This window comes from Tigriopus californicus, chromosome 11, assembly GCF_007210705.1.
Source record: "Tigriopus californicus strain San Diego chromosome 11, Tcal_SD_v2.1, whole genome shotgun sequence".
Classification (NCBI taxonomy): domain Eukaryota; kingdom Metazoa; phylum Arthropoda; class Copepoda; order Harpacticoida; family Harpacticidae; genus Tigriopus; species Tigriopus californicus.
The window spans coordinates 1918762-1946247 of NC_081450.1; the positions used below are offsets into that span (position 1 = coordinate 1918762).

Sequence of the window (27486 nt, forward strand, 5' to 3'; positions counted from 1 at the left end):
TTTGGTAGGATTCTCCAAGAAACCGTTTTCGTCGTGCAAATGAATGACCAAGGACATTTGATTTTTTTCAATGGTAGTCATATTGATAAGGATGTGAATGGCAGATCCAAGATAACTCGCCGTAGTTTGATGTGGCACGTGAAGCGTTGAACACTGACCGCTCAAGTAGTTGTACGTGGCTGGTGACCAATAAGGCGGATTCCGAGGATTCATTTTTTTAGAATAATGAGTGCCTTGAATCACATCCGAAAGATTGAACTGACCGGAGACTAAGCATTTGTGAAAATCAAAAGTTGGTTTTTGGCAGAACAGGCTAGAATTGCAAGGCGAGGATTGGCCCCAATAATTTGAACGTCCCGGAAAAGTGCATATTGTCATTGGGGGGAGAGTGTTGTTCTTGTGGCGCTCTATGTAAGATTCCTCCACAATCTGTTGATAAACACATGCAATTTTGATCTCCTTGGTTCCAAGCAAGCATTTCATGTGATCTTACCTTCATAGACAGGTATTTTATGATACACAAACGGGATTGAAAAAGAAAAAGAAAAAATAGCACAAGTATCACCACTTTTGATGACATGGGTGAGACGTTTGATGACATTGGGTTCCACGGATGGACTAAACTAAACTTCGTAAGCGAGAACCGATTAAGCATAAATTTTCATTGACAAACCTGATACGCTGATATATCCCATTATCATGTCCAATTACAAACTGGGACCATTGAAATTCGGTCACCAAATTGCTTTGCATATAGACAAAGTATCTCCCATTTTTTGTTGACACAACGATCAAGCCTTAAAAAATTGCCATTGTTTACAAGGATAAAAAAGTTGCCCCTTCTTGCGTTTAAATGGACATCTTTCAATCATTCTATCTTTATGATAACCAATTCTGACAGGCATAATTTTGCCTCTCAGAAAACCAAGCAAGGCTCCACCCTTGAAAGCTTAATTTCTTGCCTTTGTTCACGGATTAATGGAAAGCAAGAAACAGGTTGTGGAGATTAGCGTAGTGTAGTGGCACAAGAGAGGTCCTTGGTTCGAATCTGTTTCCCGACCTCTCTCAAGGAAACTTTTAGACGCTAACCACACCCACAGAAGGCAAACCAATCTGTTACTGGTAATGGCACTATGTGTCGGAATATGGAAATGGACACCAAAAAGTCAACTCTCGCCAAGGCTCATTTTTAAGAAGTTTATGCTAAGAAAACAAAACAACTACCATTAAAGTGCTATTGCACATTGATTAGTTGAACCAAAAGTTTCATGGGTTACTGTTCAGGCCTTCATTTTCTATTGACACTCAAAACCAGCGTTGTTTAAAAGGGAGTAAAAGACATTTTGAGTGGCAGAAATATGGGTGAGCACAACATAATCATACCCCCTCTCCCAAATAGATTGATTATGGTCGTTTTGAAGCAACATACATCAATAAAATACAAGGCTTAATTGAATCCGGCAATTTTTTATTCAAATACTTTTACGCTCTAAGTCTTTTAGAACACATTTTAAATTTATAGGCTTTTCAAATTTCACATCAAAAGGGTCATTGGGCCACATCAAAAATGGCTGACTTTCCAAATCTTCTTTGTATAGACAACCGTGGGGAAAATAAATGCATGCTGAGGAGAAAGGAGATTAGAGGTTAAATCTTCCAGATTCTGGATTTCGGATGACGTTTATTCGGTTTGACTCCTTCGCTTAAAGTGTTCAAAGCTCGAGATAACACCGAAGGGACCAGTTCAAAAATGGACAAAAGTGACGCACCCAAAAACAAGCCCAAGGATCCTCCGACTTCGCCGACCAAGTTATTGGAGTCATAGAGCCAGCTCTCTTTGGTCACTTGAATATTGGTGGTGCTAAAGTAGTAGATGATGCCTGAGCCATTAAAACCATTACCGGCTACGATCTGTTTCAGATCAACGTGGTATCCATGGAGATGGCATGGACGAAGGCAACCTGTGACCTTGGCCATATTTGAAGATGGGGTGTTGTAAAGCAGTTGGTGATTGAGAAGCATTTTCTTGAAATCCTCCAATGTAGAGCAATTCCTGTATCCCGACACATCCTATAAAAAGGAAAACAGACATAGTCTATTCAAAGTGATTGTTTCTTATATCAGACCCTATGGCGTGGTTCAAACCAAAAGAGGGAGGAACCATTTTAGATTGCTAAATGAACTCCTTTGACATGCTATGAGCGAAAAAAGGTGATTATCCCATTGTGTATGTAACCCGGGACACTTATTATGTTATGCAATCTCGAGTGTATTATAAAGCAACATGAAACAATCGACCCTTTCAGCCAATATATCCTGCTTATCTGATTCCCATTATGTACATATGTACTTTATATTGCAACTGGAAAAGGGCAAGAATCCAATTTTTAAATGTTTCGATGTCAGATCCTAATTTTTTACTGAATTTGGAAGTAACGGGTTCAAAAATGCAAGATTATTGTTTGCATTTGCTCTTTTTTTTTAATTTTTATTTTTAGATACTTTTCATTTTTCGATTTGATTTTGTGCTAAATTTGCCTGTAAAAGATCAAACAAGACTCACCGCCTTACGAATCCATGGATAGGCACATCCAATCTCTTTGAGACTGAACTCTTCAATGCATTTGATCACATCCCATTTCTCATCAGTTTGACACGGGCTCTTCGGATGGTTGATGTTCATCCTTTTGGTCTTCCCCACAATCACAACATTGTACTTGGTAGGTTGAGGAATGAACTCAACGGCTTTTTGTCTTAAAAACTCGTTGCCCATGGCTATATTGGTCAAGTATCCAAAGCTATCATGGATCTGCCCACCCATAGTCAACTTATAGTTAAGGGTTGTGGTCAGATTGAAGTCGAAATTCACCGCATGGCCCCAAAGGTTCGGAGGGGTGAGATCCGGAATTTGAAGGGTGTAGCAAAGGCCATTAAAAAAGTTGTAAGAGGCCTCAGACCATATCTCTGATTTATTGAAGGGGGAACGAGTGGCCAAGCGATAGGTTCTCGAGATCAAATCCTCCAAATGAAAATGTCCAGATGCCACGCACTTATTGAAATCAAAGGCTGTCGCATTGCATCCATCCCCAATCAAACTATTGGACATATCCATAGCCACGCCAAGTGTGTTGGAACGAGCTGGAAACGGACAAATGGTCATGGGAGGCAGACGATCCTCTTTCAATTCTTCCACATAGCTCTCATCGACAATCTAGGGGGAATAAACGAAACAGGTCTAGAGACTGGGAACTCAGTTCCATTGTACTGAAGGTCCGATTACCTTCCTGTCCAAGAACTTCATGACACAAATGTACGCTTGGACCAGGAAACATATACATAAGATCGACAAGGTGATCCTCCTCAACACTGGACTCACTGGTTGGGTGGTCATGGTGTTTTGGAAGCTCCAGAAGCAACTAGAGACTTTAATATATGGGTTGCTTCAAAGCGAATGAGTCCTCGCTAACCCATGTGAAACCAATATTGGAGATGTCTTCACCATTGAATTGGTCTGAGACCCGACAATTACAAATCGATGAGAGGCAAGCTAGACATTGATCAACAATCATTGCAATGCAATTCCGGTCTGTAAAATACTTGGGATCAAATTGCAAGATATAATAACTGGACGAGGACACCACCAAAATAAAGTGTCCTTTTCCTTCTAAATATGGTCTAAATTTTTGTTTGATATTCCTAAAATGATAATGAAAAGAATCTTTAAGGCAAGATATTGGTCTCATATTGGACATTACTACTTTGTGTTAGTTTGTACAATTTTATATTAGATTTTCCCCATTCTGGGTTTGGATGACTGATTGGGACTGCCTATCGTAGGATCAGAAATCAAAGATAGGGTCCTGGGTTTGAGCTAGTTGTCATCGGAAAAGAATGCTGAACTTATCAATCATTTCTCTGATTTGGAAAAGTACGGATAAATTTCGAATATATCCACGTGTGCACAAAGTAATGGACAAAACCAATTTTAACTCAGTAATTCTTTTTAAAGCCCATAAATTGAACAATTATCGTGCATTGTTAATGTTGAAAAACATCACCCTTCTTAGGCGTCTAGTTTTTTTTAAACTTTTTTGCAACCCTGTAACGGTGCCTCAAACGAGGAAGATACAGGCAACTTTAGACATGCAATAATGCTCTCTTGCTTAACGACAAATTTAAAGAATATCATCAATTATAAGTGGCACTATTTCACTGTAAAATTATTCATCAGGTTCCCGTTCAAGTGTCGATAACGGCCGCGACCGATATGTGAAAGGTATCTAAATGATTTAGAAAGGACGACCGTTAAGGTTGTGAAGAGTTGAAGTGCTCAAAAGACGCTAGATATTGGGTGCACAATTAAATATCGATTTGTCTGACAAAACGGAGCGATGAAATATGTTTTTGAGCTATGACAAATTGAGCGAGAGCTTTTGTCTCTGCTGGATCAAACTTGAAACTATAGCTTCCATTGCAAATTTGATGAGACAAAGTGACATGCAAGACAAAAATCTATGAACTATTACCTTTTTTATGAAAAGATATCTATGCCACGTTATTAGAGTTAAGAGGCAACCAAAACACAAAGAAATGTCTTCGTAGAGATTTTAGAATCTGTTTTCTATTTTACCGAGCAGAATGAAAGATCCAAGAGCCAACGAAGTTTTTCCTCGTTTGTGAGTGAGATTTAAGTTCCAAATGGCGCCAAGAGGATGAAAAATCTCACAGCCTTTCTTTGGCCTTATTCATATCATTTCCTGGTCTCATCGTTTATTTCTCGTCTTCGATCTTGACAAGTGCTTCCCTTTATCATCTGGATAAGACTTTTTTGCACAGCAGTCGAGGCCCACGAGCCTTCAGACCTCGAAAAGCTCATTTTGAGATTCAAAAACAAACGCCGCATACTGCCCACAATAACTATCCATGACTTTCAAGGGCTCTAGATTTGGACCAAACCACCACCGAGATTGAGGCCCTTCTTTCCAATCTGATTGGAACGAGCCGAGGATTTCCTCTGAAAATACCCCCAAGGCAATGCGAGCGAGTCGTGTGACCAAGTCTGGATGGGAACGAGTTGCTCCCTTGTTCCCTATCTGGCCAAAAGGTTCCTAGGCGTGGAACATGGAAAAGAAGTCGAAGGGAGAAGGGGAGAGTCCTCTCCAGTATAAGTTCCTTAATCCGTGCTTTAGTATGATTTGGTCCGATCCCTTCACAGCATGGGGGTGTGATTTTCCAACCCTTTCTGGCCAAACACTGTACACGATCGGTTCCAAGCTTTGGATCCACATTCGTGTTCCCACGGATTTGAGTGGAGGGAACATTTTGTCAGTGAGCTCGATCTTGGGTAAATGATGGGACCAGGGATGCTCACCGTTCCTTTGAAGAGGAGCGGAGATTGAATGGTCTTCTAGATACAGTTGACACCCAACAGTAATCACTGAATGTGATTCCAAGTTGAGAAACGCCAAAAGTTGAGTAGCAAGGTGAAGAATACTTTGGGCATTAGACGGTTGGGAATGTCTTCATGAAGGGCGGAAGGATTTGGCGTGTTTGCTCAAGGGGCTGCGATCTCCATCAATTTAGAGGTCCATCCATTCAGATCTTGTTTCTGGATGGGCTCATTGAAAAAAATATTGAATACAAGTGAAATGCTGAGCGTAACATAGGTAAAAAGAAAACTTGTTGTTCCTGGAGAAAACAGTGTTCAACCAGATGGGGATCAAACCCTGTTTTCGATATTTCAGTATTGGAATGAGTATTCTTGTTGCACAACACAAAAAAGACACTTCAATGAGTGTCCTTGAGACATTTCTCATTACATTATCGAATAGCTCAACCAACCAAGGTGGAGAACGATCAAGTGACGCTTTCTTGTGAATCGCACTCCCTTAGATCTCATTTCTTGGGTCTGTGTTCTCTATCTGTGGAAAAGTCTCGAGGATAGATTCTCGGGAATTCTAAATATCCGGAGGGAACAAACGGCGTCACTTGATGGACATTTCCCCCGAATTTCCCCTCTCTCGCAACTTCTATTGCGGAACCTTGGCCAGTTTAATAAAGATCTGGAGGGGAACATTGTTCCTCCCAATCCGTCTTGGTCAAACACAGTCCGCCAATGACGAGGTTTACTTATTGCCGAGCTACAAATTCGAACATTTTCGGGAACATCGCCCACAATCCTAACCATTTTTGACAATGTTTCGGTATTTTTGTAAAGGAACAAAAATATGGTTCTTGTACTTAAAGTGGTCCACAGGGCAGTGGAGCCGGGGTTTTGGCATTGCTCGACTTGCGGTGATTTCCCCCAGGAGAAAGAGAGAAAGAGAGAGAGTGATTCAAGGGTAAAGGATCTGAGACGATTTTGGCCCAAATTTTGATGGTGCAATCTTCTTCACGAGGTTAGGAAATGAGAGATGATTGACAAGAATGGCTCCACTATCCATAGAATCTGGGCTATTCAAAACGCTTTTTCCCTCTCCACACGAATCAAGAATCACGAATCAATCTGGTGTCGATCGACTGTACTATTCCTCGAGTCGATTTCCAAGTAAGGCAATCACTTCGTCCTAATCGAATGGGAAAACAATTTTTCAAGAGCGCAAAAAGTGCGAGAACAAAGCAATGCTCGCTCGACCTCTCCTGGCTGGAAATCGACAATGTGGGATTCATTTTCGTATTTCCAATTCGTCGTAAGCAGTCTCTCCCCCTCCTGATTTTTCCATTCGAATGTATTCGCCTCTTGGCCTTTTTTTAGGGATTCCTTTCGTGTGTTTGATTCTTTTCGACTTTTGCTCGGCTGCTTAGAAATCTGTTCACTCTTTTCTTGTCGGTGTCCTCGCCGAAACTTGAACACTCCAGAGAAAGAGAAAGAAGGAAGGAAAGAGAGGGATCCAACCAATGGCAAAACTATTACTTTATTGTACTTGAGGCTGGGACGAAGGGGACATTGAGGCTGCCCTCTGTCTTCTATTGCTTCGGCTGTTGCTGCTCTCGGGCTCGCCCTAAAAAGGCCGCAACAAAAGCAACAGAAACATTGAAAAAACGAAGAAGAAATTGAGATGGGGTTTGGGACGTCATGGCCTCAACACTGAAGGAAAATCTTACCTTTTGGAAATGCCGTTCCCCCCCCAAAACCCCCATCTCCGAGGTAATTGAGGCCGAAATGTTGAGGCTGAAATATGCTCCATCTTGGTTAAAGAAATGCAATCACGTGGAATTGAGATATTTTTGCGAGTGCCAATTGTTATGTGAGAATGCAAGAGTTGAACCACAAAAAGCAAGTGTTTCAATGGTATTGCTTGAAAGCATGAGGGCTCCTTTCCCAAACTCTACATACGCTGAACCCCACTGGAAATGTGCGTATGACAATGGGTTCTTAGAAGAATGGGACATTATTGTACGAGGTGGGGTTGGATGAAGGAGCCGCTCCATGAACATGGCACGTTCCAAGATGAAAGAGTGGCAACTTGATAGCAGTTCATCTTTTGGATCGTCGCTCCAATAAACAGAGGCGACCTCTCTTTAAAGCCATTTACTCATGGAGTAAGTGGGCTGCCTTGCACACCATTCAAATCGAATCGAGGTCCCTTGAGCACTTGACAGACTTTAGTACCGTCTCATCACCCTCCAATCAAGCAAATGGACTTGTCTCACTTTAAAAACGAGACTCATCCCCACTTTCCAGCCTCTGATTTGGCAATCCAAGTTCGTGGAACAACGTTTGGTTCAGAGACTACGTACGTAGAGCGGCCTTTGGGACTGTGAGTTCTCGTTTATCAAGGACACATGCCCAGGCCCTCAACAGGTTCATCATAGGATGTGTCGATGAAAATATCATTAATCTCAAGCGCCGCCTTCTGACATGAAGCTCATCAAATTATGTAGATCATGACTCGCAGATCTCAAGATCTCGAGGGTCCTTTCCACTCCAAGAACACGAGGACGAGAAGGAGGGACCTTCATCTGGCCTCGCATTCCCCTCCTTCCCTCATCATAAAACATGCCAAGGATATTTAAGAGCGCTTGTAGCACCACGAGGACGAGACCAAAAGCCCTACGTGCATGCTCCATACCGTCCCACTCCGTCATCCCAATCTCATGGAACGAGGGTATTTCCACACTATATTGATCCGAGGGAAGAGCGCCAATAGCTGGGACCCATTGGAGTATCAAGTGAAATCGGTCCAAGTGGAAATATGGCAGCGGTGGGTTGTTAATCCTTCCATAAGATTCCTTCCACGAAGTCATCAAGTAAGAAGGGATGGGATGAGCAAAGAAAGAGACCTATGTATGTGGTGGTTGGTGTGGTGGTACAAGTAGTACTGGTCCTAGTGGTACTCCATGCAACTCTAATTTTCAGAACCGAACGCAAGAGAAAGGACGAACAATCCTCGCCTGCCCCCCGGTCTATGTCCAATCATAAATCTGTATTACATCTTTTGGAAAATAGGGAGGGGGCGTGGGGGGAGGGGAGGCGATTAAGTTATTGCACCCACTCCTGGAGTAATCCGTAAAGGTTCCTTCCACATGCCATGAAGATGTCCTTGCGTCTGAGATAGCATATCCCCTTCCCACACCCACGCCCAAAACCAAGGTTGGTACTTTTTCTTCCTCTTTTTAGTGTTGAGGAGTGGTTGCGGTATCAGTTGGTGGGTGAGTCAGTCACCGCCAAATGGCGTTGCATGTTCGCGGTCTGCGGTGAATACCAGAGTGGCGTCAAATGGCTTCTAAAACTTTGCTCCACTTGCTCTGTCTCTCTCTTATTTTCACGTTTATGTACTAGTCGTTCTTGGTCTTTTTCCACTGCCGTTGGGTAATATGATGTAGGAGTAGTTGTGGAGGGAGGAACAAGAAGACGAAGAAGCAGAAGAAGACCCAAAGTGGGAAAGGAGAAGAAGAAGGGATCATGGAACATGTCACCCTTATTACCCTGGGTCTTATAACGCGCTCAGAACTGCTTTGAGAGGACTGGACGGATAGCTCTTTTGGTCTGAGATGAGCGGTTTTGTTCATTGGAACCCGATTGGAACACTGAAAATATCCCGTGAGGACTATTTTTTCCTCTTTTTTCTCACATTTAACATTTTCTTTCACCAGAACTAGTGGTAAAAGCATGTGGTTGATGTTTCTCTACTAGCCCCAATATAAAATGGCCAAAACACAGGAGGCAAAGTGCTTTGCCCTCCGGGTAAATGAAACATCAAAATTAGACAGGCGCAATGTTTAACTTTATAATGCATTACTTGGTGCTTTGGTGTGGCCAAATCCGAGAGATAAACCCACCTCTTTGGTCAATTCTATTTCAACCATACTCAGAGCGAAACAAAAGTAATTAGATAATGAATCTACAAAGAAGAATAACCACTCAATCGTTACACTACCCAAAGTCATGGTGACCCCCTCCACAATGAAATGTAGTCCCTCGTCAAATCGGCTTGTTACCCTAAGATGTAGGTTTTTAACACTTTCATTGTGGCTCTGATCCTTTTTGGACAGCAGTCCAGGGAGTTGCAAGAGGTTCAAATGGGAGATAGCTCCGAGTCTGAAGATCGGTTCGAAAACGGAGGAGAGGGAATGGAGGATCAATTCAAAATGGCTCCAATTTCCAACGGATCTCGCAGATCTTGACTTTCTCCACTTTCCCTGACTTCGATCCAGAGCTGAGCACTTTTGAGAGGTGATGATGAGAGCGAGCCAGGCGGATACAACGACGCATGTGGGCAAAGTCTCCGTCGGTGTTCTGGCCTTTTATTTGAGGCGTCCAGTCATGATGCGGTCATTTATCATGTCTCGGGGGGTCACAAAGATGAGGTTGAAATTAGAGCAGCGGGTCGTGATAAAAATGAGCCGAGCTCCACCTCGGCCTTCTCCACGCTCTCGAGTTCCCTCTGTTTCACTATTCTTGAGATGGGCTCACGTAAGGCAATAATCCATAAAATCGAGGCCGAAAAATGCTGAAAATTCACGTTTGCGGCCATCCAGAGGTCTGGTAAGCTTCCTGTATATGCCTGGCTCAAGATCCTCCTGACAAGGTAAGCAAGTCCACTAATCTGGTTTTATTCTTGCAAAGCCAGAGGAAATAGGCTTCCTTCCCTATTTTTGATAGCCACTGGAAAGTGCTATCTCCCTCGTCCGACTCACCACCGACCGATATTTGCCCGGGGCCTTCACTACTCCACGTTCCGTTCCGAGTTCCCGAGTCCCCGTTTCCTTTTCGGGGGGTGACCATAAACCCAGGATTCTCAGTTTGAGAACACCGAGCCAGTTGAGGGGGCCGACATTCTGGTGTTTAAGTTCAGTGATTAATGGGAATTCTTGTCACTTCTCAGATGCAATGCATCCGAGAGACAAGCTCCCATCCCTGAATGCACTCGAGATAGGATCTAGCCTCCTACACCCCCCCAAAATCGACGCCAGTCAAGCCCAAAAACGTCGGCGGCCAGGCCCATTTTCCGACTTGAGAGAGTGGTGGGTGCACTCGTCGATCGCTCTAATATCATTCCACAATCTGGATTTGCTCAACACGGCCGACAAAGCCTTTCACCGAAAAAAGGTTTAGGGCTCACTCTCACCTTAAAACAGAACAGGCACCGAAGAAAAGATAAAAGAGTGTACCCTATGGATAGATTCGTCGCTATAATCATAATTATGAAACACTAAATTCCAACGTGTTTACATTTGAACATCTAGCCAAGGTGACTGGCTAGTCTGGATTTCGCCACAAGATGTCACAGGTCCGATTTGGAAGCAACGCTCTCCAACTTTTGCCCCCCTGTGCCATTGAAATGAAGAGTTTGAGGTTGGATATTGCGTTTCTCAATGTCCAATATCTGTATCTCGTTTACTCTTTGGTGTTCCAGGTTGCTCCCAGCTGATGGATATCAATCGCATCTTCAGCCAAGGGCCCCCCAAGTTGGCCCCGAAAATATTGAATAGTGGAGAGCGGATTCGGGTCAGGTTGGGGGACAACACCACATTGCCATGTGTTGTTCAAAACTTTCAAAGTAAGTATGGGCTGAGTCAAACCTTTGGCTTTGGCTGGTTTTCGAATGCCAAGGCTAGGAGATTAGACACATATCCTGCTTTCGTGAGTGAACTTGACTCTGTTTCGGTTTACTGCCTGGCAGGGAAAGGAATCTGGGGGAGGCTCTTCCTGCTGATGTATTAATGAAGTAAATGAGCCATCACTGAGATCTTCTCAGACACTGGCAGGAAGACAAACAAACAAACAAACACACCAAGCCACTGAGTGAATGGACAAATATCAAATGATGGTAGATTTCCTCCCCTCCGATGGTCCTGAACCTTCATTTCCTGCTGTTGATTAGATTACCTTGTCATCTGAAGCACTAGCGAAGATTTACTGGTAACACCTGATATTGGATGGAATCAAAGTTCAGTTTGGTCATTTGGAATTCTGAACAGTGTGACTGGAATGCCTGTCTAGCTTGGTGGGCGTAGAAATTCCGCTCACAATGCCGGCAGGAAATTTCATCAACACTCTATCATCTTTTGAGATGAAACTCGGGCCATCTTTTTGTCTTCATATCATGTTGGACCAGCCATTTAGAAACGCCAAGGCCACGGATGCTCAGGGTCTCTCAATATTGTGGATCCATAATATGACACGCTCTATCTAATGTTCCGGCTCTCTATTCCCTTGGAGGAGAGTTCATCCAACCATTCGAGCAACAATTATTATCAATTATAATTAGATAATATGCAATTGATTATGACAATCAGATGATCGGAGAGGTTTGATTTTTGCCACTTACTTAGATTGTGGGAACCCTGGCGTAAAAAAAGTGAAAAAGGTCACGCAACAACCCAAATACAATTTTGTCACTCTGCACATTTTCTGGTGTCATTCATGCCCATTTAATGCATAAAATGAACATCATTATACTTGTTTTCCTCCAACAAAAGAATGACTTTCCGAACGATTTATATCACCACATATCAAGGTGACTTTCCCAACAAAAAAAACAAAACGTTTGATATAAGTTCAGGGGTAAAAAACTCAAATTTGGAATCGTTCTTTCAGCGGGTTACACGGCCATCTGGCGTCGTGGCGAGAACGCCATTATGGTGGGTCAAATGAAGATCCGATTGGATCTTCGGATATCCTTAGTGGAACAGACGTCGCTCCTCATCAAAGGAGCTGATACGCTCTATTCAGGTAGGAACATGTCTGTTTATTCAAGCAACTTCAAGCCGTCTTCTTGAACCTGTTTGAGTCCCGACATAAGCTTGCTGTGTGACAGGTCTGCCAATATTTTGGAACCCCTCCAAAAACGAGATAGAACGTCAGAGCTCTTTGGTTCGTGATTCAAGTCTTGCATCTCGTATAGACCCACTTGTGGGTGAACGAATCCAAATTCCGCCTATGTTCCATATGGGCGCCATGTTCTCGAGCTAGAAATGTACGGATGGCATTCGGGTTTCGGGTTGGCTTCCAAATCAAAATGTCTTCATGTCTACTACACGTACCAAGCAAGTACCATGCAATTTGGAGTGAAGAAGCATGTTTCCATTGGAAATGGTACAAGTTGAGCATACTCAAGGAAGGCAAGGGAAGAGCAGATTAGGAATGCAGTGATAGGAAAGGGCGTCAAATTCCACTGGGTGTCGGTTGCATAAGAGTCACTTATCAGTATCGACGGAACATCTTGCAAACCTTTTGAAGCCGAGAAAGAGCCTTTTCAAGTGGCCTTTGGAGCGAGGCAAAGGTGGTGAGGAAAAGAAGAAGAAGCTCGCTTTTCAATCTTGAACTAGTGGCACAGATGAAGAAGTCGCATGCCAACTTGAGAGGAGGAGGAGGAGGAGGATCATCTTGATCATCTCTTTACAACTACCACCACCACCACCACCACAACTACCACCTTCGTTCGCATCGTTGTCGTCATTGCCCTCTACTTTCGCACTTCTTCCTCTTCTCTCATATGTGACAACTAACTCAATTATACGCTTCCAAAGTGAGCGTTTTAGCACCCGTAACAACCAGCTAAGTTTCGCTCGAAGGGGAGAGAGCCCGAAAAGTTGCGAGAGAGTCGAACAGGAAAGATCACCGGGAGAAACTTGTTCTCGGATTTCGACGCCAATTAAATCGTTGAAAAAGATCATGCCACTTTTCAGGAAACTACACCTGCGAGATCGAATGGTCCGAGAATGAGCCCCCACCCAGTATCACACATTACCTCGAGGTTCAAGTTCCGCCCTCCGTGTTCGCCGTGACACCAATGTCGTCACCGAATTCGGGCGCAACCTTGGAATACAACCCGATTGGACCGGGAGCGATCGTGGAGGTGGTGGAAGGGGACAATGCCACCCTGGAATGCCGGGCCGAGGGAATCCCACGACCTGCTTTGGAATGGGTAAGTCAGCTCTTGATCGTCAGATCATGTCCTCATTGAGGAATTGAGGTCGCGAAATTCTCAATCCAATCGAGCCAACCATATTCCAAAATCAAAGACTGGCTGCTATCCTGATTGGGAATGAGTGAATTCGGTTGTATATTCATGGTGGGCAATGGTTTTCCAGACACAAGAAAGCCATCTAGTCCACCCCTAGTCACGCTGCAGGGAGGCTTTGGCGTAATTTCCATCCTCGAAGCTCATTAAATCCCACCAAGGGGTAAGTGAGCAGGGAACACACCCGGCCTCCTGAACAGCCATTCAGCCATTCAGCCATCACCCCAAGTATCCGCCGTGATAGGCCGGGCTGAGTAGTAGTGAACTTGGACTTGGAATAAGCCTCTGGATCCCATGATGATGTTTGCCTCTTTTATGATAAAGTTATAATCGCCCATGATGTTCCAGGGGAAACTTTTCCCCTCTTTTTCTCCCGCTGTTCTCCTCAAGTGACAGAGGGGCGTTGAAAGTTTTTCCTTCTTCGTTTCTCCTTGATTTGCTAGAGGCTCCAAAGGCTCCAAAGGCTCCCTCATACACTCACTCTCTCTTACTCACTCACGTGCAAACCAACACTGGCAATATCCTACTCGAGCCTCGCCTTTCCTCACCTTGAGCTACTTCGATACCAAGCATTCACACCCAAGCCCCATCCTCCATCGGCTTTTATCTAATCTCAATTGATATTTAATAGCTCCCATGAGCTGCACTAAGATTTGGAATTGGCTTCGTTTTTTTCAAGTGTGAAAATGGCGAGTGAGACAGAAAGAGAGAGAGAGAGAGAGCGAGAGAGAGAGACCGAAAGGCAGCACTTATGGTCCTGATTCGAATACTAATGCGGGCAATTGAAGTCACGAACTTTAAAAGCTGAGTTTTTGTTCCCCTCAACGAACGAGTTTGAGGGGGAAGGCAGTTTGAGAGGAACAAAGTTCATGCATTTCCTCTGCACCCAACCAAACCCTTGGTTATCAGCGGAGAATTCAGAATTGATGCTTCCAAATTGGAGGATGGAGCGACTCATTCCGGTCTTGCCCATCGAAGGCGGTAATTTCACAAAAAGCCAGAATGATAACTTGTTCAGAGTTTGTGCTCTTCTCTGGCCAACTTTTTTATTCTTTTCGGGAGTAGTAGAAGTTTTTTTATGTACTGTTGTACTCACTACTCATACACTGTATCCTGAAGGCCGTCGAAGGTGTCTAGTACTACTCTCTGGTGGAAAGGAACGCTTTGGAAAGAGTTTCTGGATTTCGTCCGAGGCTGTTTATAGGGAGAAAAAAAAGAATGTAAAAGTTTTGCTCGGCCTTTTTTTGGCACAATAGAAAACTAACCACGCATCTCCACGCTCTCATCTCATGTAGTATGCTCTCGCTCCCACTTCAATGTTTGTTATTTGCAATGTTGGATTTTCATTGTGAACAATCTATTTCAAGGAGCTAATGGGAGAACTTATGGAAGTTTTGAAATCAAGTCAAGAGGTCTAACATAAGATAAGCCACATAGTTTCCGCACCATTAGCTCAGGGTTCCCACTTCCAGAGCATGGAGACCTAGCATTCGTTAATGCGTTGAGCCAATCGGCGTGTGACCCAAGCCATTTCGAAAAATGCCGGTCTCATCTCTATCCAATGAACTCTGGGCACATCATCTTGAAGTAAAGAGGAGGCTCCATTTTTGCCAGCTTTAATGACAGGATGATCATCATGTCCATTAATATGATCCTTAAGAGGTTCCCTTTTTCCTTAGTCACGGACAATGCAGCGGAAGAAGGATGGGCACAAGCACAGAGTGGGAAGGAATAGGCAGGAAGGGAGAGCCAAGGGGGCCTTTGAGTCTTAGATTGCCCCAATCGTTCAAATATGATGTTTAAAGACCGTATCAAAGGACATTTTTCGCTTGGTTCCAGTCCGCTGAAGATATGAGCAAGCCACTCCTATCCTGGTATGGTTGGTTATGGTACAGACTACTTACAGGCACACACACACTCACATGGAAAACTTCTGAGAAAGAAGCATAGGAACCGCCGCGGAACTTTGAGAGGCTCGCCTTGTTGCAACGAGTAACTACGCTTGTATTTTCTTACTAATGGGCCGTTTGATTTTGAAACGTGGAGCAAGGAACCCAAGAGTTCCTCCATGAAGAGAATCAGATTATGTAAGATGTAAATGGTAGTAACAACAGCCTAGTCCAGATAGATCCATACCTCTGTAAATCGACTTCTTGGCTCGAATGGAACTTCCAGCCAAGGTAGTGTCCATCTATAAAGGTCCAAAAGCGTAAATGAGGAACATTCTTCAAGAGGGAAAGAAAAGACCTGGAATTCACAGATGTCGAACCCTTGATTGTCTCCCATCTCCCTCAAACATTTGACATGCCATTGACATAAAAGCCATGTTTCTGGGAGCGAATATCATTAGTGGATCTACAATCAGGGGGCCCCTTTGAGAGGTTCCATGTCCCCGCATGGCTCTTGTTCCACATCTGTGAGTTGGTCCCGCACACGACCAGCCTTGGCACCAGGTTTGATCGTCCAAGTGAGCCACGACCAGCCCTTCCTTCATCCACCAAAGGGGTAAGGAGGACGAAATCTCTTTCAAAGAGAAAGATATATGATCGAAGACGCCTATCAAAAAAGCAGTACTATGCTGCCTTCTCACACTACAGAACAGTCCAGGGCCCAAACCGCCTTTCTTCTTGGTATGTACTCTACTCGTACTACGTAAGCTTCAAGTTCTCGTGAGGAATCTCTTGTGTAATAAAAGAACTTTTTTTTCGGGCTTGACTCGAGCTTGAGAAGAAAACCTCCGATCAGAATTGACCAAAGTTTAAATTAAAGTGGTTCAACCAATCTGATACAGCTCTAGCTGGAGACATTTTTTTGAAGTCAATCTTCTCCGTTTGACCGAGTCTCCCAAAAAAATCTCAGTCCCATTTTGGACTTTCGGTCGCTTTGGAGAGAATTGTTCAAAGGGCAAACTTAGATCTTGAGACATAGATATTCCTGAAGAGCAGCAGGGTCAATCAAAGGTTCCATTCATACCCTCTGACAATGGATAAAACAAGTTATGACTGGACATTCAATCGTTCCCAAGATCATCCGCTCCTCCCCTCTCTTTCCTCCTTTGTTTGGAAGTGTCCCATAATAACCCCATATGAAATTTTCATGGCCGACCTGTATGATTGGTCCATCCATATTTGCTCCCTCATCGTGTCTTCTGGAAGGACCTTCATAGTCGTTTTCTCGAAATTGGCCTTTGAGAAAAGATCAAATAGCCTCAAGAGTGACCGGAACCTCAGGGAAAATTCAATTTCCGCCCAAGACAAGTGTCCACCCTGGTTCGTGATTCGTGATTCGTGCTCTGGACTCGGTTGTTCAGTCTGTTCAGTTAGGCGTTGAAACCGGCTGTTTGGTTTGAAAGTAGATAACACATGAAGCGAGCAGGAGGAAGAGGCCAAAAATCTTTCTATCCTTCGTCCATTGGCCTTCCCTTGGGACAAACACTTTTCAGGATGGATTTGAACGCGCCAGAGTGACCACGGAAAAGAAAAAAAGCAATGGAAGACGAGAACGGATATGATATCTGACCGTTGTTTTCAATTTATGGAGGAACACCGAACAGCCAGGTCGTACGTAGTTCCTTCAGATGAAAAGGCAAGTTGCTCACTATTCACTATATATATGGGCAATCGCTTGCGATAAGTTTATTCGAAACTTTTCTGCCTGAGTCCACTCACCCATACCCCAACACCAACAACGCCACCTTTTCTACCCTCTGACTCGTGAAAATGTTTCTTGTCCGATTTCAGTTGCCAGGGATGCCAGAATTCTTGTTTTGGCTTCACCATGGTCCAACGAGCGCACATCAATCACTCTCCCTAAGCAAACCTGAGCAACCCTGAGTTTGAATGCTAGGTGCAAAAATCTTTTGGAAAGGTGCTTGCTTGGCTTGTTGGAGCACAGGTTTGGACTTGAACTGATAAGGAGAAGTTGGATTGGAAAAGGACCCAGGATGGGGTAACCTTTGGGTATAAGTTGCCTCAAGAACGGACTGACAGAATGGAGGGAGAGAGAGAGAGGCTTCCAAAGAAATGCAAATCTGCGCGAGCAACCCAGAGGATCAATTCAAATTGCACCCAACATCCTGAATAATTTCGGAGTAAATAAGAGTCCTTTTGAGAAATATGATGATCATTGCACAAATCCCGCTTCAGTAGGGGAGACAAGCTTGATTAAGATGCAAATTTCGTTTACCGTTATGACTTGGAGAATGACATGAAACACAGAATTGGGCCGCCACTTTTTGGTACAATGAGCTTGAGAAGGAAATCCTACGTCTTTTGGGTGTAAACGGTCAGTTAGCATCAACATGGTACAAATGCACTTGGATAGCCTCTTTCTTTGGCTCAAGTGCACCTTACTTTGGAAGTGCACAACAAGAACCACGGGAGGTGCAAGAATCGCCCTGTGACTTTTGAGTGCGTCTCTGTTTAGGGAATGGCCTTTTTCCGCGGTTCCAAGTGAACCTTAACGTGTTGTGACAAAGAGTGGCTTCAATCTCTTTTAAGCCTGCGAAAGAACCCCAGACGCCATCAAAATACAAGAAGCTTCGCCCATAACAATAAGAACTGGAAGAACCACCATGGCTCCCGTCCAGCTAACGGGACTCTTGCTCTGACCATATTTCTACACTGTCAGACCGCAGCCCTGGCCCTGAACCCCCTCCGGCCCAGCTGACTAACTCGAGTTGAGATACACACAAGATGGTCCACATTATTGCCCATGAAAGTCATATCCTCTGCCTATCCGGGGAACTTGACTTTTTTTCTGTCTGGTTTAGAGTGCTGATGACACGTGGTTGTCCTTGGGGGATGTGGAAATACTTGTCCATGGTTATGGACCACAAAGAGGCCGCAAAAATTGCAGCCAAAGTTATGAATAAAGTGATCCCTTTGGAGTCCATCCCCTTAAGGACTCTTTCAGAAGATGAGATACACACAAACTGTGTTCTTTGTCTAGAAACTGGGATGTCAGCCAAGGTCAAGCTTGCCAGCCAAATATGAAAACCACCGAAATGTCGTCGTCGTCGTCGTTGTCGTCTACCATGTTAACTCGAGTATCGGAGGAAGGCAGCGAATTTAGAATTTCCACTTTCCCACCATCATTTCTGTAGCAGCCTAAGCCCTCAAGGAAGGGGCCCTTTTCCAAAAGGGACACTGAAAGGGAGCCCTAAAGAAAGATTTGGACAGAGATATTCAGCACAAGCAAATCAAGTCAATGTCCCACATATATTTAAGCTCCCCCCGCCGAGAGAGGAATTCAAAATCGAGACAGAGTCAAGCTAAAGTAAGGCTAAATAAAGAAAAATCTCTTTCAAGATGAAAGACCACCATAGTACTTAACGATCATCAGAGTTGTTCCTAAACCTTGGGTGAATGATTTTGAATGTTTTTGCCAATGTTGTATTGTAAAAGCGTCGATAGTATGGCTTTTTTTTTTCAATTTGAAAGTGAAATCCCTGAAGAAATATGTGTTCAGCTTAACCTGGGAGAACTTGCCACCCATGCAGGCATCCACGTCAATATCGCATTTCGGGGCGCCCATAAATCAATGAGGTAATCTAGTCGATGACTTGTTTCGGAGTGAAAGAGCATTTGGAAGGTGCCAAATGGCCTTTAAGGCTCCATTCACCTTGGCAAATATTGCTCTCCGTTCCCCCATTAGTTGTTTGTAAACGACGAGTGAGCGACATCTCTGAAATGTTCGATCGGATACGAGTAGGTTCCTCTCTGCTTGGCTTGGAAACGCCCCAAAGAAACGCTGTCCGTGAAAGTGAGACGTTTTGAGGCTCCAGTAATGACCATATCAATCAGGTCCATATCAATCAGGTCCATATCAACACCCTCCGTGTTAGGTGCATCAATCACTCTCATATGAATCCAGGGGGGAGGGGGCGAGGGAGGATTGAGAAACGCAAGGGAAAACATGCTCCTTTCAGTCTATCACCACCTGAATGAAGGAAGGCCAGAATCATAACCTTTTTTCCCTTTAACGCCCATCTCCACCTTTTCGATCGACATTCGTAAGGTGTCAAATGCTCGGAATAGGCTAGCTCTGCTGATGACAGATTCAATTTTCGAGGAGCCTCACACTAGTGATTCCACTCATTGGGTAGACAAGGCATTGCCAAGTACACATAGAAACACTGCTCAAATTATCGCTGACGAAATTTGTGCCAACTCTCCCCTTCGATCAATGGGGTGGAATTCAATTTGTTGGAGTCTCACAACAAGTTTTGTCCACGTTCGAATGAAGTGGCATAGAACTCGAGTTGAAGCGAAATTTTGTCAGTGAAGGACCACTGTTCCAGGGAGAGAAAGCGTATATTGGAACCCGTTTCCCTTCTCCATTGAGTCGCCAGTCATCGTCAGTGAGTTCCTCTATCCCTTTCATTGACACATGTTAAAGGGGTGTTAATTGGTATTAAGCGAGTGCTTGTCAAAGCCGTTTCCTCTCTGAAAGATGAAACAGAACCAGGCGAGAGATGCTGGAAATGATCCAACGAATATTATACAAGCGAGGGTGATTGCCATTGACAACGTGGACCATTGGATGTATGCAGATACGACGAGCAGAATCAGGACAGATGAACATTTTTCTCTTCAAGACAATCTTTGTCCATCAAATAACGTTTTCACTCTCATTTCAGACCTCGGAAATGTGGGCCCCTCATGACCGACGCAAGGCCTTCAAACTCGAGTTGGTCCATGTCCTTCAACGGGATGAAGGCGAATACTTATGCACTGCCTACAATGGAGTTGGACCAGCGGTTTCAGACAACATTTTGCTCCGAGTTCAACGTGAGTATGAACAATATCATTCAAGACATCACACGGGAAGCGAATATTCAGGCCTTTAGATGAAGGCATCATTGGTTCCCTGGAGGGTTGACCATTAAGAGTTGGGCCCAATGATGTAAAAGTCTCCTAAAATCTCATTGCCAAGCACCCTCCACCCAACCACGGACGGCAGTTCTGCATTGAATTGCCGATGCACTGTCTACTAGGACGGGACTTGCAAGCTGCCAAAAATTCGAGCAGTAAAAGAGCCTGCTGTCGGTCCATCCCGGCTTATCTTTCAAAAACTTTGGTCCAAGTTAAAAAGACCCGCCCAGGATATTACTGAGGGCACGATGTGAAACTAAAACACAGAGAGGAGAGCCGGAGATCCATTGATGGTACGAGCAAAAGTTGTTTTGTCGGGTCTGATTGCTTTGTCATGGGTAGAAGACTTAGTGAAGGGATCACGCATGAGCCGTTTGAACGGGAAGTCCGAACCACAAAGTGAGAGTTCGATGTACATACTTCCATTATGAGGGTTTGACGGAACCGCGAGGAACCTAGTATAAAGTAAAGATTTTTTACCGCATTTTTACCTCGTCAAGGTCATCCTTTTACGAGAAAAGTTGATCAATTATTCACCACGTGTGGATAAAACGAACCATTTACAATGGGGTTTCTTCAGATCATGGTATTCTTAATGCCAAGTTAGACTGGCAAAGGTGAACCCAAATCGCCTGTTCTCATCAAATCGCGCTTCTCTTGCTAGCGTCCTCTAAATACACAAGCTTGATAGAAAGTAGCACCGTATACCACCGATCGAGGCTTCACGTTCGTCTCCAGTCTCTAGAACTGTAGTGGAGTCCGTGCGTTGATCGAGGCGGAAATGAGGGGACTTGGCCACCCTGCTGAGATGTGGGGAGGAGGGAAAATGGAATGCATCAATCACAAGCCTTCAAAGGGCAGAAATGGGACATTTCTCACAAAAAGGTGCCTCTATTCATCCCCGGGACATTTTTCTGCGACTCCTCGAAACTGATCACCCATCTCGACTGGCACATATTTGGATCCAAAGACCATGGAACATCTAAATATATGGATCAAAGGGAACGCGAACCACTTTCAAATTGATCCACAACTCGACTGAAGCGGTTCCGTTTCGTTTGGTTAGCTCATTTTCCACCCGAGAGAAACGCGGGAGAAGTGGCTGAGAAAAGGACTTTTTTTATATCCGACTGATTGTCTCGTCTCTTTGATGAGAGCAATTCTTTGTCTTCTGGGTTCCTTTGAATCCATTTGTCACTCATCAGGAGCATGGCCGCCACTCCGTAATTTGCTGAGTAAAACCCTCCTCCAAAGAAAACCTTTCATAACTCTTAAGACCGGTCCATGGGGAAAGGGGGGAAAATATGGATCTCGTGTTCAAAGATGACCCATTCCGAGTCCGACCTGTTCTTATCTTCATGCAATAAAGTATGGGACCTCTTTTCATGGAGGTCCCAGGTCTCGTCGATATGAACACGATGCGAGTCAAGGGCCTCCTCCTCCTCTCTCGATCTCCTCGGTCTTTTTTTTTGTCTCAAGTTCTTGAGCCTGGAATTTACAATAATGGCCCTTTCAATCCGCTTAGCGAATCTACCGTTTGTTGACAAAATATTGACAGTAGTGTGCATTTGCTTCATTCTCTTTTCCAGATGTGCCCATTGTTCATCCACTTCGTCCCATTGTGAAGGCGTCCTCGGGCGATAAAAGCCGATTAACATGTCATGTCAAGGCGAAACCTCAGCCCAACGTAAGTACTCCTTACCATTGTCGAGATCGGTGGGAACACGTGGTGTTGTTGGTGGGGAGCTCCTATTGATCACGAATGAATGCAAGAGGTGTCAAACACGGTCTTGAGTGGCTGGTGAGCACTCGGGACCATTAGAAGAGGGATCCCACCATCTCGCATTCTACGTAGGTTTTGGATCCAACGATCCTACTACTGTAGTCATGGGTTCTCAGTTAGTCCATCATGATCAGCGTGGATTGCTCCCTTTGGAAGCTTTGTTTTATAGTTCATATCACAGAAGACGGGAGGAAAACATGAGGATGTGGATGTGGGTGGGTGTCAATTATTGGGTGATTTGGGGGCGTTTAGAACCACATTTGGGCTGAGATATTTCCTGGGCATTTTCCCATGTTGATCTGGCCTTTTCTGCAGCCCCATGCGCAGTTCTACGTACGAGTATATTATACAGGATATTCTATTGACCATGCTTTATGCAGTTCCACAACAGTGGTGAAAATGCGACCGAACTTTGGAAACAAGGTCTTCTGATCTGAGCCGCTTCCACCCCGTTCATAAGAAAGTCTTCTTGATTGTCTTTCCTTCTTCATAATGAGGCTTTAATGCGCGTCTTTTGGGGGATTAGTGGGCCCAATTTGAAGATCCCGCACGTGCTTAGTGAAGCATCTTGTTGTATCTTGTGTTCGTTTCACGACTTCTTTCCGTGTTCTTGCTCTTCAGGTTGTTTGGTACTTTGGCGAAAACGAATTACGCCCGGATTCGGAGCACCAAATGGAGGAGAGGGGAGATAATTACACGCTTGTACTCCGCAATATCGAACCAAAAGATTTGGGCAATTACACGTGCTTAGCCATCAATAAGATCGGGGAGTCCAGAGCCACGGTTAATCTCTCAGGTAAATCCCATGCAACCATGAATTGCCGACCAACCACGACAACCAATGCGAGAAAAGAGCACCCACGGACACATAGAGAGAAAGAGAGAAAAAGAGAGAGTGAGAGAGAGAAAAGATTTGAGGATTCAGCAATTCCCTTGATTATGGGAAAGAAGGAGCCAACGTCGATTTGATGGCAACACTCTCGACTTTGCTTTCTTTTGTGCAATGGGTGCTTTTTTTTCGTCTGCCATAGCAAACTACTTCCTACCTTCTACAACCTCTGTGTATAGTTACAACTCTAATCAGAATAGGAATGTCTCTGTCTTCTTTTTTTTTAAAAGAGGCCGAGGAATGGGACGGAATAATGAGGAGACTAAAAATCTGTTCATTTTCCAGGGATCCCGCATAAAGCCACAATCACCAGCCCGCCCAAGGGTCGCCATCGGTCCAGCTACGATCTCACGTGGTCCATCAAAAGCTTTGCACCAATCCTGGAAACGGAAGTCAGATACAAGCCTTGCGTAAGTTCCTCTCCTCATCCGTAAGCAAGCATGCATAGTCCGAATAATTGAAGAAAAAAAAAAACTCCGATGGGTGGGAAAATTAGGTATTGATTGGGATTACATATGTTCTTGGCGTGTGAACGAGCAAACAACCTTTCGAGGTTGGGTTCATTGGCCAAGTATGTGGAATCTACCCAAGAGAAAAAGGGGACCCACGTTCGCATCCTTCCTTCCAATTCTTTAGTACTTCTCAAGGGACGGGCAAATATGCGGGGTACCATGTAGGTTGTAATGTATTTGGTGGCACAACAAAAAGCCCCGTAAGAGCTCATCCTCCACTTAACTGCCCCTTGATCCTCAAGAGTTGGATTTGCATTCGAATGGCGTGTGCGTCGTCATTTGCATCATATTGCAATTTCCGGTGTCCGCCCAACAACCTTCCATTACCACAGACCCCCTACCCACCAAAACTCGACCACCGCATCCTTGTCATTAATGGGGATCAAAATGACGACAACTTTGCTCCTGGTGGGTTCCAAACACCTGAACCCGTTCCTCAGTGGATTCAAAGGACAAAAGCTCGGCATTGAGGGCTGTAGATCTGATCGAAGTTGTTCGTCCCTCGGTTGGAATATTCGCCTTGTTCTTGATCATGCCTAGCTTATTGAAATCCTTGTGACTACTTGGCCACCCAAAATCTCCCAATGAGATTCTAGCCAACACATATTCCAACCAGATATGTTTGAGTTTTGTTCACCGCTCAAAGAAAAAAAAGTTCGATACAAATCCCGCGCCATCTATCGGATGTTTTGTCTCCAATTCCTTTCTTGATGCCATATTGGCCAAGTAGTCCATTGAGGGGTTCTTGAAGGAGGGCACGTGGGTTATTGGGTGAAAGAGAGAAGGGGGAACTGGACCAGGAGCCCTGTCTCAATTAAATGCATGAGAGCATGTCAATGCAGAGGGTAAAGAGTTCTCGACGACCAGTATTGTCCATCTATTCCCCTGACAATGCGAAGAAAAGAGGAAATATCTTGATGATCTCTCACCCAAAGGATCCTCAGATTCGACAAAGCACACGGCAGACGGATAAAATTGATGCCAACACAAGTAGACCCTCTTTCCCCCACAGAAATGGCACTCCTTCAGCTCTTCTATCTCACACACGAACATGCATGTGCCGAGCAAGTATTTTTATTGCCATCAAGGCATGAACCATCATGGAGGTTATTCAACGTGTTTGACGGGGAAGATGCACTCTGGTAGTGAATGCGTTTGGGTGTCCAGAGTTAGTGGAATGTGACACAAGGCTATCAAAAACTTTGTCCCCTCTTGTCACGCAACCGAAGGCTGACGTCCAACAACAACAGCAACAACCAGGGGATGAGCAGACGAGCTAACCAACGTCTTGGGGCATCTTTCAAATTTTGATAGGCTTTTAGCCGGTTTCCTCTCCCATCTTGGGCTTGATGCCTTCACCTCCATTATTCCATCCAGTCTTAGGCGGTGGAACACGAGGAGAAGGCGTAGAGGGCGTAGCAGAATCTCGAAGAGGATCAAGCTTGAAGGACATCAGAGCAGAAAGGGGAGGACGGAGGAGGAAGAGGGCTTTTTGACGCTGGGATTTTCTTGCTCAAACACTTAAAAGCCTCTTGAGTTCAAGTGGAGGAGTCTCCTTCAAAGAATTATGGGAAACACAAATACGACGAGGAACACCATGGAGATTGATTTCAAACCGCCTTCTTTGCAGATGGTATATCATTTCATCACGGACAATGTGACCCCTCCGCCGGAGATGCTCGATCCCTACAGTTCTTCAACAGGTTTTCAGTCTCCGGACCACGCCCCAAGTTCGTCCGAGTCATCCTCTGGGATGTCGGCCTGGTCGTACTCGAGCCAGAGGAGTCGGCGGAAATACTTACCAGAGAACCTTTATTATGGCCTTTATGAAGGCTCGTACTTATTCGAGCCTTTGAGACCGGATTGCGAGCATGAGGTGAGGCTGAGGGCTCGCAACAAGTTTGGATGGTCGGATGAAGAGGTCAGCTTCGTCTTCTGGACGAGTAAAAGAGGTAAGATTAAAAGGAAACAGCTTACTTTGCCATCGATGTTTTTAGTTCCGGAACCAAGCGTTTTCAAAGTGACGTAGAATGGTGAGTTCAAATGAATTTCATGCTTAACTTGTATTTAAAAATACACTTGTACATTGAACTTGTGACTACTTCTGACAATCATTTGTCACTCCATTTCATCACTTCAATTGTTTTAACAAGTTTCTAAATATGAATGGGGCAACGCATGTCTTAATTCGAACAATTATTTAAATCTTGTTTCTAATTTGATTATAGAGTTAAGTCAAACATTTCGTTTCATACATATTTTGTTGATTTAGTGTTTGACACAAAAGCACCTTCCTTGTCCACAAGGAAAGCAATTTTATATTTTTCATGACTTCATTACTTATACAACTTTAAAAACAATTCCTCCCGCCAACACGAAGCCCTGAAAACGTATTAAAACGGCGTTATAAACAACAAAAGTTCCTTCAAAAATTCCCTTAAAAAGGTGGACGTGTCTCCCTGCAGCCTTAATTATCAATATCCAGCAGACTTGACAATGTAGCAAGTGCAGCATGTCTTCCCCAACAAGATGACGTCCTTGCTTGTTTTACGAATCATGTCCTACAACCCAATCATGTTTTTCTTCGCATCGTCTTGGCAAAGGCCAGTCGAAGTGAAAGTCACAGCCTAGGCGGGTGGCCTTGCGACTGGATTCTGCGTGCAAAATGCAAATAGACGCTGGATAATTATTTTACACTGCCTTGACAAAAGTATGACAAACCATTGCGGGTTTTTTCCCACCGCGGGCGTTGAGCTCTGAAGCCATTGGAGCACCACCAAGTCTTTGAGTTCCTTCATTGTTCTGGAACATTGATATCACCCACAGAGGAGCAATCCTTATCCCAATTCCACTGTGGTAATCTTGGTAGCATTTCCCGAAGTCAAGGACTCCCATTGTCGACAACGATTGAATAAAACATTGAACATTGGAGCTGAAGGGTTGAACGGCCCAAAATTTGGACCATGGAACTCCAAAAGAAGTGAGGTGATTAGTGGAGCAATGTTGAGTTTGTCAGTGGCTTCGCCAGGGATGTGAGCGCACTCTGTAAAATAGGGTCATTAGGAAAATTAATGTGAAGTGGTAGTTCAGCGGCAAGAAGCAGAGACAGACAGACAGAAAGAAAGAAGAGCCAAAGTCCTTTCTTTGTCCCAGTGCTGAAAGTGGAACAGAAAGAAACAAGAGGGACCAACGTACGTGGCACAACTCCCGTGCTCCCACGAAAAGTCGGGAAAGGGACACAAAAAGTCAAGTGGAAAGAGATGAAGTGACAAAAAGGTCGGATCTCCATCAATCGATCCTTATTCATGACAGCAAAAAATGGCTCAGATTTTGATACCAGGTTCCATTTAGGGGATTAAAGTGTTGTTCCCACATCCAGTTGGTTTTCCCCTCGTTTGGCACGTTTAGCACCCACCAGTTCTGTCGGGTTTGTGACATTGTTGAACATTCCACAAAATGAGGTTCCATCAACGACCTCAAAAAAGTCTCGAAATGGGGGATTTGTTTAGAGTTTGAGATTGTGGACCAACCCACACACACACACACACACCACATGAAGCTAAAGAAAACCGCGTTTACCCACGCACTCACAAGTGGGAAAAGATGGGAAAACGTATTTCGCTCTGTTTCTTTTGTCAACTTGGCAATGATAGCAATAACAATAAGGGCTGGAAAAAAGGTCACCCAAACCAGGACCAATTTCAGGTTTCAAGGATTCAGAGACGAAATAGCTGTTCCAAATTTAACCTTGTTGCATGCATTGGTCTTCTCTTTCCTCCTGTCTTGCAGAATAATGTTTGCTGGGATGATTTTGTTTCCAAAAATAGGGATAAATTGTGGGATTTGAATGAGCTTAGTAAATCCAAATACGATGGGAGTCTTAACAAAATCAGACTTTTGGGAACCGACCTCGGAATTCGGCTTCTGGGGACGTTTAGTGAGCTACTGTAATGTTTAG

The 27486-nt window shown here is 44.3% G+C and overlaps 2 protein-coding genes across 4 annotated transcripts in view; one reads left to right on the forward strand and one right to left on the reverse strand.

Moving 5' to 3' along the window:
- The window catches only part of LOC131890835 (lachesin-like), a 42056-nt gene that overhangs the window by 12965 nt on the left and 1605 nt on the right, over positions 1–27486 (forward strand). Inside the window, exons 3-10 of the mRNA XM_059240274.1 lie at positions 10860–11003; positions 12044–12178; positions 13135–13373; positions 20110–20260; positions 21934–22031; positions 22749–22923; positions 23302–23426; positions 25159–25480. Coding sequence (XP_059096257.1) covers positions 10860–11003; positions 12044–12178; positions 13135–13373; positions 20110–20260; positions 21934–22031; positions 22749–22923; positions 23302–23426; positions 25159–25480 — 1389 coding nt within the window. The remainder of the gene's footprint in view (positions 1–10859; positions 11004–12043; positions 12179–13134; positions 13374–20109; positions 20261–21933; positions 22032–22748; positions 22924–23301; positions 23427–25158; positions 25481–27486) is intronic.
- LOC131890839 (uncharacterized) lies at positions 1441–17127 on the reverse strand. 3 transcript variants are annotated; one of them, XM_059240277.1, is made up of 3 exons: positions 3281–3521; positions 2564–3211; positions 1441–2070 (listed from the first exon to the last, which is right to left on the reverse strand). In XM_059240277.1, the coding sequence occupies exons 1-3, from the start codon at positions 3389–3391 to the stop codon at positions 1648–1650; spliced, it is 1182 nt and encodes a 393-aa protein (XP_059096260.1). In that variant the 5' UTR covers positions 3392–3521; the 3' UTR covers positions 1441–1647. The 3 variants fall into 3 exon arrangements, with proteins under 3 accessions (XP_059096260.1, XP_059096261.1, XP_059096262.1); XM_059240278.1 differs by lacking the exon at positions 3281–3521 and adding an exon at positions 16575–17127 and having other exon boundaries at positions 1442–2070; XM_059240279.1 differs by lacking the exon at positions 3281–3521 and adding an exon at positions 16989–17113 and having other exon boundaries at positions 1442–2070.